This window comes from Gadus chalcogrammus, chromosome 16 (genome assembly GCF_026213295.1).
Source record: "Gadus chalcogrammus isolate NIFS_2021 chromosome 16, NIFS_Gcha_1.0, whole genome shotgun sequence".
Classification (NCBI taxonomy): domain Eukaryota; kingdom Metazoa; phylum Chordata; class Actinopteri; order Gadiformes; family Gadidae; genus Gadus; species Gadus chalcogrammus.
The window spans coordinates 2,833,182-2,847,767 of record NC_079427.1 but is presented as its reverse complement, the minus strand read 5'-3'; the positions used below and the strand labels follow the sequence as shown (position 1 = coordinate 2,847,767).

General features: G+C 42.9%; 1 protein-coding gene and 1 pseudogene across 1 annotated transcript in view; one reads left to right on the top strand and one right to left on the bottom strand.

Annotated features, from left to right (window-relative positions):
- The window catches only part of LOC130406730 (uncharacterized), a 47,284-nt gene extending 43,247 nt beyond the window's left edge, over window positions 1-4,037 (bottom strand). The window contains exon 1 of the mRNA XM_056612417.1: window positions 3,733-4,037. Coding sequence (XP_056468392.1) covers window positions 3,733-3,973 — 241 coding nt within the window. The 5' untranslated portion in view covers window positions 3,974-4,037. The remainder of the gene's footprint in view (window positions 1-3,732) is intronic.
- LOC130406754 (5S ribosomal RNA) lies at window positions 668-782 on the top strand (annotated as a pseudogene).
- Window positions 4,038-14,586: the final 10,549 nt, after the last annotated feature.

Here is a 14,586-nt window from a genome sequence, read left to right as displayed (position 1 = left end):
ATCTTGTTCAGAATTAGATTTTGAAAAACTTTTCTATTGGACTCAAGATCATAGGAGTCCATTTTGATGTTGATACAAGCATTTAATTCTTTACCCGTTTTAAACCACACCCTTTTTTGAAGTCAATGGCTCCTGGGTGCTTTAATATTTATTGGACAGACTTCGCTTTATATCAGATTGAAGAAATGGGTCCATCGATGATATGTGCTAAAGGACTTTTGTCTGCGTTTAAAAACCTAGGATCCTCAGGGGACCCAACACTTCCATAGTGTTTTTAACAAAGTTCAAGATAGTCGTAAATCTATCCAAATAAAGTCATAGATTTTGCAAGCATATTTGTTCACCATGAGGGTATGCATGTGCGAACAAAGTTTCATTTTTCCTCTAACAATGTCTTTCTTTGGCAGCGGGGCTGCTGCAGGGAGCTGGGGGAGCAGAGCAAGCAAGAGGATCAGTACTGGTTGAGGAGGTCGGACAGGTTGAACGACCTTGAAGACAATTTGTGAGCCGATGGCGAGCAAGTTGAGGTCAAATGAGGGGGCGTCATGACGGGTAGGGAGGTGGGAGCAGCGGAGTTGGACTGGTGGGGGATCCTAGGTTCCTCATCCTCCTGCCATTGCTCCCTTGAAGGATCTCCCTCTTCCGTTATACCCGCATGGATATCCACTCCCCCGGCGATACCACCCTGAATACGCCCGATCTCGTCTGATCTTAGAAGCTAAGCAGGGTCGGGCCTAGTACTTGGATGGGAGACCGCCTGGGAATACCAGGTGCTGTAAGTGGTGTCGGGTGGTGGCCAATAGGTGGCACTCTTCCCTCTGGCCCCTTCACTCATCAATCCCGATGCCCCAGTGCAGTGATGGGGACACTGTGCTGTGGAAGGTGCCGTCCTTCGGAGGAGACGTAAAACCGAGGTCCTGACTCACTGTGGTCATAAAAGATCCCAGGACACTTATCGCAAAGAGGCCTATTCAACTAGCGGCCCGTGGGCCAATTGCGGCCCGTGGGCCAATTGCGGCCCCTCATAATTTTTTTCTGGCCCGCAAGAGGTTGCATGCAAAAAATAAATAAAATAAAGGAGAAACATAGTTGCATGCAAATCAGGTTTCTGTGTGTAGCCGTTGATACTAGCCAGTATCAGTACCCCACAATCAGGAACTGGCATCACTTATTCTGACAATGTTTGGCTCAACCGATACATGTGAGTCTAGCTTTTCTCATATGAATGCCATCAGAACAAGGGCACGTTGCTCCATGACCTATGAGAAGCTGCATGAGTGTCTCAGGATGAGCCAAACTAGGCAAACAAGGCAGTGCAATCTTTCTCACTGACTCACTGGCTCAAAATGTCTCATATGTACAGTAGTTCTGTTTTGTGATGATTCAAACAACATTGTTGAATTCTAAATACCTGTCCAAAATATGTGAGAACAAAATCTTTTATAATGATACGATTAAAAGTGAAGAAGGAAGGAATGTGTGGTTTTCCTTTTCGGCCCACTTGTTAAGGAGGTTGAATAGCCATGGAGTAGGGGTTTCCCCGGTGTCCTGGCCCAACCAGGCTCCTTCAATCTGGCCCCCTAATAATACTCCTGTACAATTGGCTGACTCATCAATTCCCTCACTCTCCACCTCAAGCTGGTGTGTGGTGAGCGTTCTGGCGCAGATTGGCTGCTGTGCATCACCCAAGTGGGTGCTACTGGTGGTGGTGAGTTAGGTCCCCCCCTTCTGTAAGCGTCTTTGGGTCATTGAAAAGCGCTATATAAATGTAATGAATTATTATTAGGGCCAGCAGGGCCTTCTCTGCTGGCCCTGTCAAAATCGAAATAATATATATATTGTGGCAGACGCCAGGGAGGAGTGAGGGGAGTGGTAGGTCTGGCAACCAGCTGGCTCCACCCCCAAGCCATATATGGACTTCCTCCCTCTAACGAGGCAAGCCTGGGGATCGTTAGGCAGGGGTGCTTGGGCTTAAGAGGGCGAGCAAACAGTCGCGAAGGGGAAGGAAGGCTTAGGAAGGGGAAACTGGAGCTAGAGCTAGGGCTAGCACAGGACAGGACAGGACAGGACAGGACAGGACAGGACAGGACAGGACAGGACAGGACAGGACAGGACAGGCAGGATCTGTGTGATCGCCTGGAAGCACGGAACGGCTTAAGGGAAAGAGATAGGTTGAAAGTGTTGGACTGGATCATAGAGGAGGTGGACGACCCTTTTCCCACCTTGGTTTTGGTTTTACTAGGTAAATAAACCATTCTGCTTGGAACTGCTCTGTGTGTTGTGTCATTTTTTTCTACTGAACTTGGTAGCGTGGAAACCCCACACCCACTGGCCCGCTACAATATATATATTATTTTCTTCAAAATTACATTAATTTGTGTCTGAACGCATCTTAATTCCATATTTTTTTAAGTACTCACAACATAATTCCAGAAGGAAAACCGTTTTTGTTGTAAGGCTGAGCTCAGCTGAATAACGCATCACAGCTAGGTTACATGGACCGGCGGGGCCAGCCCTAAAAGTATTGCTACCCTTTCGCTGAAGCTGCCACCTCCCATTGGATAATAAATTTGACTGACGTGTGTAATCAGCAAAATGTTGATGTGTAGTAATAGAATGGTCCCAAGGCCCAGCAATATGCCGGCTCTGGCCCCCGGTGATGTCATCAGCGAATTAGAATCGTTGGTGGTACAGAGTTGATAGTGAACTACCATGGCCACCGCCTTCACAGCACCTTGTTTGCCTTTTTCAAGGCGATCGTTTGGAGAGAAGACAGATTTAATTTCAAGAGGAAGACCTACACCGAAGCTGGATGGGCTGACCTAGGTCGGTAAAGGTTTTGTGCGGCACTTTGCAGAGTGCAACTACAGCCGCTATGACTGGCTAACGGCTAGCACCGTTCAGAACGACCTATTCTACTCGCCGTGTTTGCTGTTCAACATCAGTGAGGGGACATGGAACAGCGCCGGATTTAGCATTCTTAACAGCTTCACCAAGGCAGCTTTAAAACATCAGGCCATGGGTGAAGGGTGAGTTTTACTTTGCACTGTGTAGGAGCGATAATGTTGTTGTGGTACTTTAGTTTATAACACATTTTTTTTAATGGTTGGAAACCCAAATATATTGCCGGAATTTGGGCAGTCGGCTTAATGGTAATGCTGTGTGTGTGGATGCCGATTAATAAGCATATTAAATGAACCCGTTCACTACTACTCCTGTGGGCTTAATATTCTGTCTGGAATAGCTGTTGTAAAATATGTGGCATAAAGGCCTACTTTTATGTTTCATTTTTGTTAATGAACTGGCGTTGCATTTTTAATATTGTCGCTATAGGCTACTTTATTTAATCCGTTGAAGTTGCGAAAGCATCCGGTGAAAATAACAATAACTGAACACTTGTTTTTGTGTTGTGTGTGATTAGCAATCTGGATGCGGAGTGACATAAGGAAAGATCTGATGGTGATGCTGCATTACTCTAGCTCTGCAGTAATGCAAAGTGGTGTGCGCTGTTGTTGTTGCTGAAGATCTGACCATGGTGAGGATTCACTTTATGGGATAGGAGTGGGTCAAGAGAGCATGTGATAGTGTGCCTCATCTGGCTAGCTTTTAAACATAAGCTTTATCTTTGGTGGAAGAGAGGCTGACTCCTGGGTGTACGGGAGGGGGGGACTTAACATGTGTTAAGTTCCCTTAACACATGTTAAGAGAACTTTAAAAACATGTCCAACTCACTGATCAGTGCAGAAGTTGGGTTCAGACCCAGGGCTGAGCATAGTTCAGGGCGCCTCTCTGTCAAATAATCCACCATCAGGCTACTTTCTCTCTTCCCTTTCTCCATCACAGTATCAATGAGACAATGTGCTCTGTCTTTACTGGTCGTCTTCCCCTCTACAGTCTTCTTCTCCTCTTCATTCAACACATTCCTCTCCCAAAGGTAACGCAGGAGATTGATGACATCGTCGTCCAACAACATGTCGACTAATTTAGAGCGAATCCTTCCAAGTTCTGAAAGACAAATCAAAAGAAAAACAAAACGTTACAACTATTCTTAGATTACCACTTGTGGTGGTAGCGTTGGTACAAGATGCCACAAAAAACGAATTTCCCAACTTTACCTAAGCTTCTGTGTTTTCATCTTAATTCACAGCCTACATTGAGTACAGATAAATAGTGTCCATTAAGATTTTGGGTGACATTATACAATTGGATGTCTGATGCAAATATCGTAATATTTTATGTTCTTTTATAAATCAAATGAATCAGAATGTACTGTGGGTGTAGACTTGTCTTAAATTCCAGCTGTTATTAGATTTGACAGTTTTAAAGAGAGAGTAGAAAGAGCAGAAGAGAACAAGGTTATGAAACTAAACAACTAAGAACCGCCCTCTCCCTCTTTGCTCCCTCGCTCCCTGCGTTTATAGTAATAATAATAATAACTAGGACTGTCTGCAAGCAGCCCTCGAGGTATTCACAGCCCATGCACCGCCGTCCCAAGCGACCGCCTTCTCAAGCAATTTGCGGGACATGTCATGAGCCTAAACGCAACTATGCCTCTGACAGGGGCGGGTCTTTCTTCAGCACTGGGTCCACTTTTCTTCTTCTTCTGTCATATGTCCTTAGACCTTCAATTGTGTTGAGGCGAGCCAATCCAATGCATTTTCAATGTGTCTAATACATGCATAGATGAACTAGTAGAATAACTTAATTTCCTTTCATCATCTGCCTCTGGCCCAGTCATTAAAGAAATTACTCTGAGCACTTCGAGGAAGCATAGCTGTACTCTTGAGGATTCACTGATTTCCAAACTGGTTAAAGATCTTTGCCAACTAAACCCTTTCAGTGCTTCTTTAGAGGTGGATGGGCCTTGAAGCACTCACTACAGGAGACACCAATTTAAGAAGGAGATCTCTCATTGACTGAGCCAGTTGAGTACATACTTGATAGTGACAAGGAAAAAACATAACAGTATGTACCAATTCCCTCTTTATTGTCTCAACTTGTGAACAACAGACACATTCAAGACACAATATTGCAGAACAAAAGGCCATCTGATGTTTCCTCTGGATACAAATCATTTTGTGATCGATTGTTCCTAAGAGAAAACAACTTTTTATGTGGAGATGAATTTACACTCCCACTTATTCTTTACATAGATGACTTTGAAGTATGCAACCCACAGTAAACATCCCGCAAGAAGCATAAAGTCACGGCTGTACACTGGGTGTTCGCAGACATTCATGCTACCTTGCGATCAACAATGACTGCCATTTACATAGCCATTCTTTGTAAGGCAGATGATGTCAAGCAATATGGATACCCAAAAGTGTTGGAGCCACTGCTTCAAGATTTGAATCCTTGAAGATAATGTTATTTTTTTTACCAAGTCTAGATAAATGGGTCAAGGGTACTGTATTTGCTGTAGTCACAGTCAATCTTGGCGCTCACTCTATGAAAACTCTAAGTTTTTCTGCCTCGCGCGTCTGTCCCTTTTTCGCATTGCAGAGCATTCGCAGATCAAGGAGCACGAAGTAAGAGAATAACTTTTCCCCCCCCGGACTAAGGGGCCACTCACACTAGGGCCGCGGCCCCGTGCCCGAGCTCATTTGCATACTAAAGTCCAGAACGTTTGGCTAGAGTGACCACGCCATCCAGCACGGAACAGCCCCTTGGCCACGGCACACTTGGGAGAGGTGTGCCGTGGCCAAAGTACAGATGTTAATGAGATGACACGCGCACACGCGTGGATACGCAACGTGAGCTGGATGACGTAGTCCTTGCGCGACCCTTCTTTCTTTATAGGTCCATGCCCTTCTTCCCCACAACAATCATTTTAAACAATGGCGGCAAGCGGTTCACGAGTGGGTTTACGTTGGTGCGATAGTGAAGTCGAGTGTTTACTTGAAATTTGGGCCGACGACAGCATTCACGTTGTTGTTCTCCACTGTTGTTATGGCGGCGAGGACGCTTGGTGATGACGTATTTATCGTATTACGACGTGATGACGTATGTATGAAGGAGCAATCGTGCCCAGGCCACGGCCTTTGGGAGCAGTGTGGCCACGGGCCAGCGGGGGAGTGGGGAGGGGGGGAATCGTGCTGAATCTTCCTGCAGCACGGAACAGGCAAACGGCCCTAGTGTGAGTGGCCCTTGAGTCCTGCCAAAGCATGCATGTCAAAGCAGCATTGTGTGACCTTGATGGAGCTCATCATTGAGGAGTAAAAAGACAGTGTCCCGTCTCTGACACAATGAGTTACTGACACATAATTTCCTGGCACATAAGGTTATCCCCCAAGTCAAACGACAAAACAAACAGTCCACAAGTTGTTCCCTTGACTTTTTCATCACGCAAGAATATAGGAGGCAATGCACATGAAGATTGGTGCTTGTTGAGGATCCTTCCTGTTTTGATAGGTGACAAATTACCAGAAGATGACCCAGCATGGGAGGTTTTGATGACCCTGAAAGATGTTGTCGAGCTTGTCATGGCTCCTGTCCACACAGATGAGACACTAGGATATATGGAAAGCAAGATCAGTGAACACCGTTACAGGTATTTAAATGTGTTCCCAGATGAGAAACTGAAACCGAAACACCTCTTCCTTGAACCTTATCCATGGCTTACACCTGCTTTTGGAGCACTTGTGGCTCTTTTGACAATAAGGTTTGAAGCCAAACACCTCTTCTTGAAAAGGATTGTGAGGCAGAATGACGGCATAACACATCCATGATGTGTTGGCCTTTGAATTTCATCATTCAAAGGCCAACACTGTCAGTGTCCAGAATGACTCGCGTGGCAGTCAACGTTCCAAAAGACAGCATTAAGGAGTCATTTGCAAGGAAGTTCCCTGGGGTAGTGGTTGGAATGTAGTATATAGTCTAGAGTGTTGGAATGTTGTTGCCCTTCGGATCAACAGGAGGATTGCCTGACTTTAGAGAAATACTTAAAATAATCATTGTGCATGAAAGCCCTGTCTTTGTTCTGAAGTTACTGAGTGGGTGGTACCATGAACAGTTGAGGAGCTCCACAGTGGAGCCAACAGGAGAGCTTGAAGTCCTTCAGCATTCGGGAATGAAAGATGCATACCCCTTGGCTGCGTATAATACAGCACATGGTCAAATGATGTCCCTTAAACACTTCATTTGCACATCACAGTAGGTACACTTCAGTTGAATTATTCTGTTATCATGCCATATCAATCATGTGTCAAGCACTGCATGTAAAAAAAAAAAGTTTAAAGTTTAACAACAAGGCACAAAGTCTAAAGGACTGCCCACACCAAGTATAACTATATAAAAAAAAAGCTAACTCAGGTGCATGGAGTAGTCTAGACTGTAGCTTTATAGCTGTGGTATGGACTCTTGACGCATATGATATACGTCACCACACCCGCACTTGGAACTCGGCACAGAGATGGCGATCTCTCTGCTCCACTTCACCACTTTTTTTCAAGGCGAGGATAAAAGCATAGAAAGAGGTGAAAACCACTATAAGTCGGGGCATGTGGAGAGCTTTAGTTATGTGCCATCTCCTATGTGCCATCTCTGTGCCGAGTTCCAAGTGCGGGTGTGGTGATGTATATCATATGCGTAGAGAGCAGCGAAGAGCTGTAGTTCACAAAGCGGCCTCACATAAAACCAAACATTTTCAAACTTCTTCTCAAAATTTTTTAGTTTTCTTTGCATGAAAAATTATCATTTAAATCCACAAACAACATATGTGTAATCCAGGGCATATAAAGACTGGGACCAGAAAATAATTATTTTCTCTCCATTGACACCCATTCATATTTTTCGATCTCATAGGTCCCATGAGCTCTACCGGAAGGGCGTGACTTCGCCACTCTATATCCGTTGGATATCCAATACATGTATTAAATGTATTATGTTCATAGGAACCCATATTTCTTTTTATTTACAATCGTGTTAACTTTAAGAGTATTATACTGATTACTTTTTGTTCAAAGTTCAAAGTCTGAAAGTGTTCTTTCCTTGTTCAGCTAAAATCTGTTTTATTTATAAGTGGCAATGTACAATTATTTGTTATGTCAAATATCCTGCCACAATTTATTAAAAAATAATCGTTATTTTTGAATTGCAGCTAGTCACATGTTTTTTTTTTTGTGTAGAATTCTGTTCATTTTTACACCTCAAAAATCTCATATTCAAAGCTATCTAAGATATCAATAAGCTAATGTTGCAGCTGAAATGTTCTCCACATCACAAGACATGATATGATACCATCTTTTAAGCACAGTAATTGTTTGTTGTCCCAACATGTCAGTAGAACTACGCAGAAGTGCTTGTCTATGGTATGAAAAGCCTGTGTGTAAAAAAGCGAATTCTGAACTGAAGCTGGGTAGCTGGTTTTAATATAGTACTGGTGCACCCCCTGTAATCTCAGATGCACCCCAAGGCATTCTGTTCTGGAACCGGGCCTGGTAGGGGGGTCTGGGGTCCTGCTCCCCCCGAAGATTTTTTTGTGCTTTTCATATTAAAACGAAGCAATAAAGACAAAATAGAACATTTTCCCCTAAAGACAAAATATAACATTTACTTACAAAGACGAATGGAGCCGGGGAACTAAGTTTTTACTTAATTTATTTGCCTTGTAGAATTCAGATGCAAACACATCAATAATAATTGGGAATTAACGGTATACACAATTTAACATTCTCTCTTTCTGTCTCTATCTGTATGTGTGTTTGTGAGAGAGTGAGAGTGAGGAATGTGATTCTAAAAGGGGTGAGTGTGTTACGGACAATCTTTTGTGTTGGTAACTTCACTCCTATCTACAGTTAAGTATGCATTTAGACAAATACGATAGAATATCAATATAATATGTGCAACCTTTTATGTGTGGTTGTTCAAGACACACTGAAGGCATGATGCCACCATAGGTTTGCAGAGAACTATATACAATATACTGACGGCGCCGTTGGAAGTTTTACCGTTAGGCTAGTAGCTTTAAGCTAATACGGACCACGCTCGTCTCTACCTTTTTGTTTTATTGTAATAACACCACACGTCGCTCACTTCTTGAAGTTTTGTAAAGTATTAAAATGTTTATTGATTGTTGTAAAGCACCTTAAAGATACTGTTAAAAACGGGTTAAGAAAAGTTACTTGAAGTTCAGTAATAAGAAAATGTTTGATATAGCCTACAAGGTAGGTACTGTTAAAAATACTAGTTCAGTAAAACCTAATGGGTTTTAAGAGCATTAAAGATGCACCTTGTACAAACTGTTTATTGTATCAGAGAGATGAAAGAACAACACTGTGAGAAAAGGTGTGTTTTGAATTGAAGAGTATTTTTTGTGTATTTTGGTTTGTTTTAAGAACATGGAAAATATGTCTAATTAGACAACATATGGAGTAATATGATGCTGAGTTTAAAATGCATGGACAATGTGAAGATAAACGGTAACCTTCAGTAAATGGAGAAGTTAAATGAATAAATATAACTAATGAGGATCTGAAAAGACAAGTCACGTCTCCCGGGTCAGCATTCTTTTCTCTTTGTTTCAGTTATCTATAATCTGTCCACGGCGATCCCACCTGGGACCCGTTACATATGCATTTAGACAAATACGATAGAATATCAATATAATATGTGCAACCTTTTATGTGTGGTTGTTCAAGACACACTGAAGGCATGATGCCACCATAGGTTTGCAGAGAACTATATACAATATACTCACTGAAGGTATGATGCCACCATAGGTTTGCAGAGAACTATATACAATATACTCACTGAAGGCATGATGCCACCATAGGTTTGCAGAGAACTATATACAATATACACACTGAAGGCATGATGCCACCATAGGTTCGCAGAGAACTGCATACAATATGCACACTGATGGCATGATGCCACCATAGGTTTGCAGAGAACTATAGACAATATACACACTGAAGTCATGATGCCACCATAGGTTTGCAGAGAACTACATACAATATATTTCATGTCCAATTTTTCTGAATTGGATCGTCGACTAAAAGGATCTTCTTTGAGAGACGAAACGGAATTGTGCACGTTTGCAGCCATGTTGAAATCAGCAAGTGACTTGATCGAAGATATCCCTTTCGCGCTCTTTGCTCAGTTACGTATGACGCAAGCACGTTAGGGCGAGTCCCAAATCCCCATTGAAAATGCATTGTAGGCTCAATTTCCGAAAAACATTTTAACATTAGAGTCACGTCGATGAAATCGCCCATAGAGGCGGGACCATTTGAAACGCGACTTGAATCTGACGATTCTGATTGGACAATGACAGATAATAGGTCTAGAACACTGAAAACTACTTTTGCCGTGATAGAATAAAAAAAATAAGAAAATCTTCTTTCTCCCAGTTGGTAGTGCGTCGCCCAAATCGCCCCTATACACCATCCGCCCCTGGATCCAAGTGATAAAATCAGCAATGATGCATGACCTTTCCAAAGTCATATTCTCTTACACAGCCTACCCTTCAAGTATGCAAGTATCCTCAGTGGCTGGAGCCCTTGTTCAGAAGTTTCCATGCCTTAAGGAGCCAGGGTCCTTCGCAGGGATTTATGGCTGGCAGATGCGCATGAAGAAGAAGATGCACAAATACCGTGGCAGGCTGAAATCGCGAAAATATCCCTTTGCTAAAATAGAAGTAAACACATTAAGGTGAAAGCTGCCGGCCGATGTAGCCCCATCGAAAAATGTGAAAAAGCCAGGCTTGAGTTGATCAATGAAATTAAAAAGAATGACGAAAAGATAATCTCAGAAAAAAAGTCCTAAACCTTTTCAAGTTGAAGAGTGGAGGTGGTGACACTCAGCCCGGCTGTGTCCTCAAAGAAAGGTGGCCGGCATTATTCAGTGAGGCACAGGTAAGAGTTTGATAAATAAATATTTTATTTTCCACCAAGAACTGTTGTTCATCTCATTTGTCAACTGAAACTTTGAGAATTGATGTTGGAAGTGTGTTATGTTGTCTCTTTACTCGTTTACTAGATCAAAGAAGAGTTCCGTCGTATAACGACAATTTCCCTGTAAGAGACGTTCATGAAACTGGATGGATACACGCCACGTCTTCTGCAGCTGATGCGTGCCAAAGGAGGAGCTGTTGGTTCTAGGATGCAGCAATTAACACAACACACCAGCAATTCACTCACACACACACACACACATTTACAACTGCAAAGTGACCAGTAGAACATAGACACACTCACTCACTCTCACTCACAGGCACAAACTCGCACACAAACAAAGCAGAAGCGCTGAGTTGTAATGCTATTTCTCTTTTTTAGCAAACCGGTTTAAATGTACTGTTATGTATGTTTGTTCAGAAACCAGTTTGAAATGACCTGGCTGCAGAAACACACACACACATTCACAGCTGCCAAGTCACCAAGGTGCACACACACATAATCACACCCGCCAGCCCACCCACCCACCCACCCACCCACCCACCCACACACACACACACCCACACACACACACACACACACACACACACACACACACACACACACACACACACACACACACACACACAGAGTTGTATGAAAAAAAAATTGAGCAAACAAAACCGTTTATTATTGTTTGAATGTAGTGTGAATGTTTTGTGATCCTCTTGCATATACTTCAAGAAACTTTTGATCATTTGGTTGATTCAACAAGTTGACTTCATCAACACTTTCTGATGTGTCTGAAAATAACTTCAAGTAAATCTAACCTTCCCTGAATAGGTAATACTTAATTAGTAATATTAGCTAATTATTACTGACATGATTAAGTAGATTAACAATGCCACAGTCAGGCATTCACAGTCAGTAAATTATTCTTATTGAATTAATTTGAGTAATTTGTATTGAAAATTCGTAGGTAAACTTTATCATTTTCTTTTAGCATTTCATAGCTGTTGAATGGAGGTAGTCTTTACTCAAAATATGGAAATTTACCCAACCAAAGTATATGCAAATTGTTACCTGAGATGAATTGGGTCAATTGTGTGTGTGTGTGTGTGTGTGTGTGTGTGTGTGTGTGTGTGTGTGTGTGTGTGTGTGTGTGTGTGTGTGTGTGTGTGTGTGTGTGTATGTGTGTGTGTGTGTGTGTGTGTGTGTGTGTGTGTGTGTGTGTGTGTGTGTGTGTGTGTGTGTGTGGTGTGTGCTCGAGAGAGAGAGAGAGAGAGAGAGAGAGAGAGAGAGAGAGAGAGAGAGAGAGAGAGAGAGAGAGAAATGCCAACCTCATAGAGCACAGAGACAAACGCTCTACAAATTTGCCTACACATATTTGTTTGAGGAGTGAATTTGCTCCTAATAGATTGGTTTGCTGATAGCCTGCTGCTGTGGAATTGCCGACAGGTGTCATCAAAATTGGCCCGTGGATAAGCAACGCCTTTAGGTTGGGAACGGTCAGGTTCCTCTCTTCAGTCCAAGTATTGTTCATTATGGAAAGTTCAGCTCAACGGGAGCATTAGTGCCAGGCAGTCACACGGCAAACTGACAAATTGGACATATTTTTGTACAGAAACTCCGTGCTTCTGAAATGCGCGAACATCTCCGCCCAGCGCTCGTACGCTGGTTTTCCATCAGCATTCGACTGTGTGATCCCTGTTGCCTATGCCCTCACACATTGTTGAAATCATATGCTGGATTCTTTAATGTTTTTATGTGGTTTTAGTTAACAATCGGGCTATAATAAGACCACGTTGGCTATGTAATCGCGGAAAAAAATTGGACATTTCATAGTGGTTGGTGGAAACCGGGTCATTTTAGCGTCCCGAATGGCCTTTGTCGGGTGTCGGGACACGCAACTCAAAATCGGGAGGTCTGGTCACCCTACGAGTAGCCTAATAAGGTAGGCCTACATTAAAATGTTAAAAAGTCCAAAGATAGTTTTATGACAAAAACGGCTTACCTTCCATAGTTTCTTGTGAACGTAGGCTATGATGCAATATCGACCAATATGATGAATCTACTTTCGTGTTTAACAGACTTCCTTTATCTTGCAGGATTCTAATTGGTTGGATTATTCTATTTTCCATCACGTGTTTCTACCTGATGCAGACCAACAGCTTCAGGTTACACCAATAAAACCGCCTTAGGTCATCACACGCAGTACCCCACCCAGCCTCTCTGGGTAAGACTACCCCACTCTCAGGGTAGGAGTCGAACTTCCCCGCTCAGCTTCTCTGGGTAGGACTACCTGGCGGTTATGGAGCTCATTTCCATCCTGATAAACATTATGACAACACATAGCAGCAGTGGTGATTTAGACTCTTTTTAGTCCTGCTAATTACATTTTATTTCAGCAACCCTACAAAAATGAAGTTAAATGATGTGATATTTTTAAGTATAATTTTAGAAAAAGAAGGAGGAAGTGAACTTCATGGCGCAGTGGGAATTTTTTTTTTACCATGAAGAAACGAACTGTTCTGACAGTTGGTAGGCTGGAAAGCCTGCAACACAACGGAACCGAAGTAGAAGTGAAAACGAAAGTGGTTGATATCACATCTGAATTAGTCACGTAGCCTATGTTTACTGCACCATGGAAGGTAAACCGAATTGATCTCGATTTAAATACCTTTGGACTCTGTAACATTGTGTCACACCATTTATGAGGCTACTATATGACGGGATATTCACATCGGAATATTGCGATCGATCAGTGTGGTCAGGGTTTAGTTATAGGGCCTACTGTAGTGGTCGGGCCGTACTATTGTAACATTACTAAATGTAACATTACTAAATGAGTTCATATCCAGTATACTTGTGTTCTGTAGACTCCTGGTGTGACTCCTGAAATTCATGTTTTTCTCCTCACTGTGATATCAGGAGTTCAAGTTAAAACTCAACTTTATTTCGACTTGTCCAATTCCACAACACTGTACATGGGGTTTGCTGTACATAGGTGCATTTAAAATACAATGTATAATTAATATCCATAGGCCTATTATTGTGATACAAGTCTATTCTGGCTGCGTTCAGTAGTCCGTCTGTATCGAGGTGTCGGAGCAGGCTCTGGTCCACTACTCGGTTCTGTCCTGGTCTGAAACCTCTGAGTTCCTCCATGACTCCTGGAGACCTGCTGGATCGGTTTATGATGTGGATGTGGTCAACAAGGATCCATCTGTGCTCAAGTTTATCCATTTCCCACTCTCTGTGCCTTGCTGGTAAGAACACTCCTGATTTACCAGCCACCTAAACCAAACCCAGCTTTCGTCCCCGACATACATGACCTCCTCACCACACTCTATACAACCCCAGGGAATATCATCATACTCATACATCATGTGATTTTAATATTCATGTTAACAACCCCCCTTCCTACTCTGTACCTGAATTCCTTAATCTTCTTGACAGTCTCAACCTCACCCAACACGTCAATGTCCCAACACACTCCAGAGGCCACACTCTTGATTTGTTGACCACCAACTCCACCTCCATCAGCAATCTTTCGCTGCACGATCTGGGCGTGTCCGACCATAAGGCCATCTCAATGGAGCTACCCACCCTGTCCCCCCTCAATAAGCCCGACAGACAAATCAGTTTCAGGAACCTTAAAAATATCAACCCAGTCACCATGACTACTGACCTCCTCCATCTCTCCGCTGCCAGC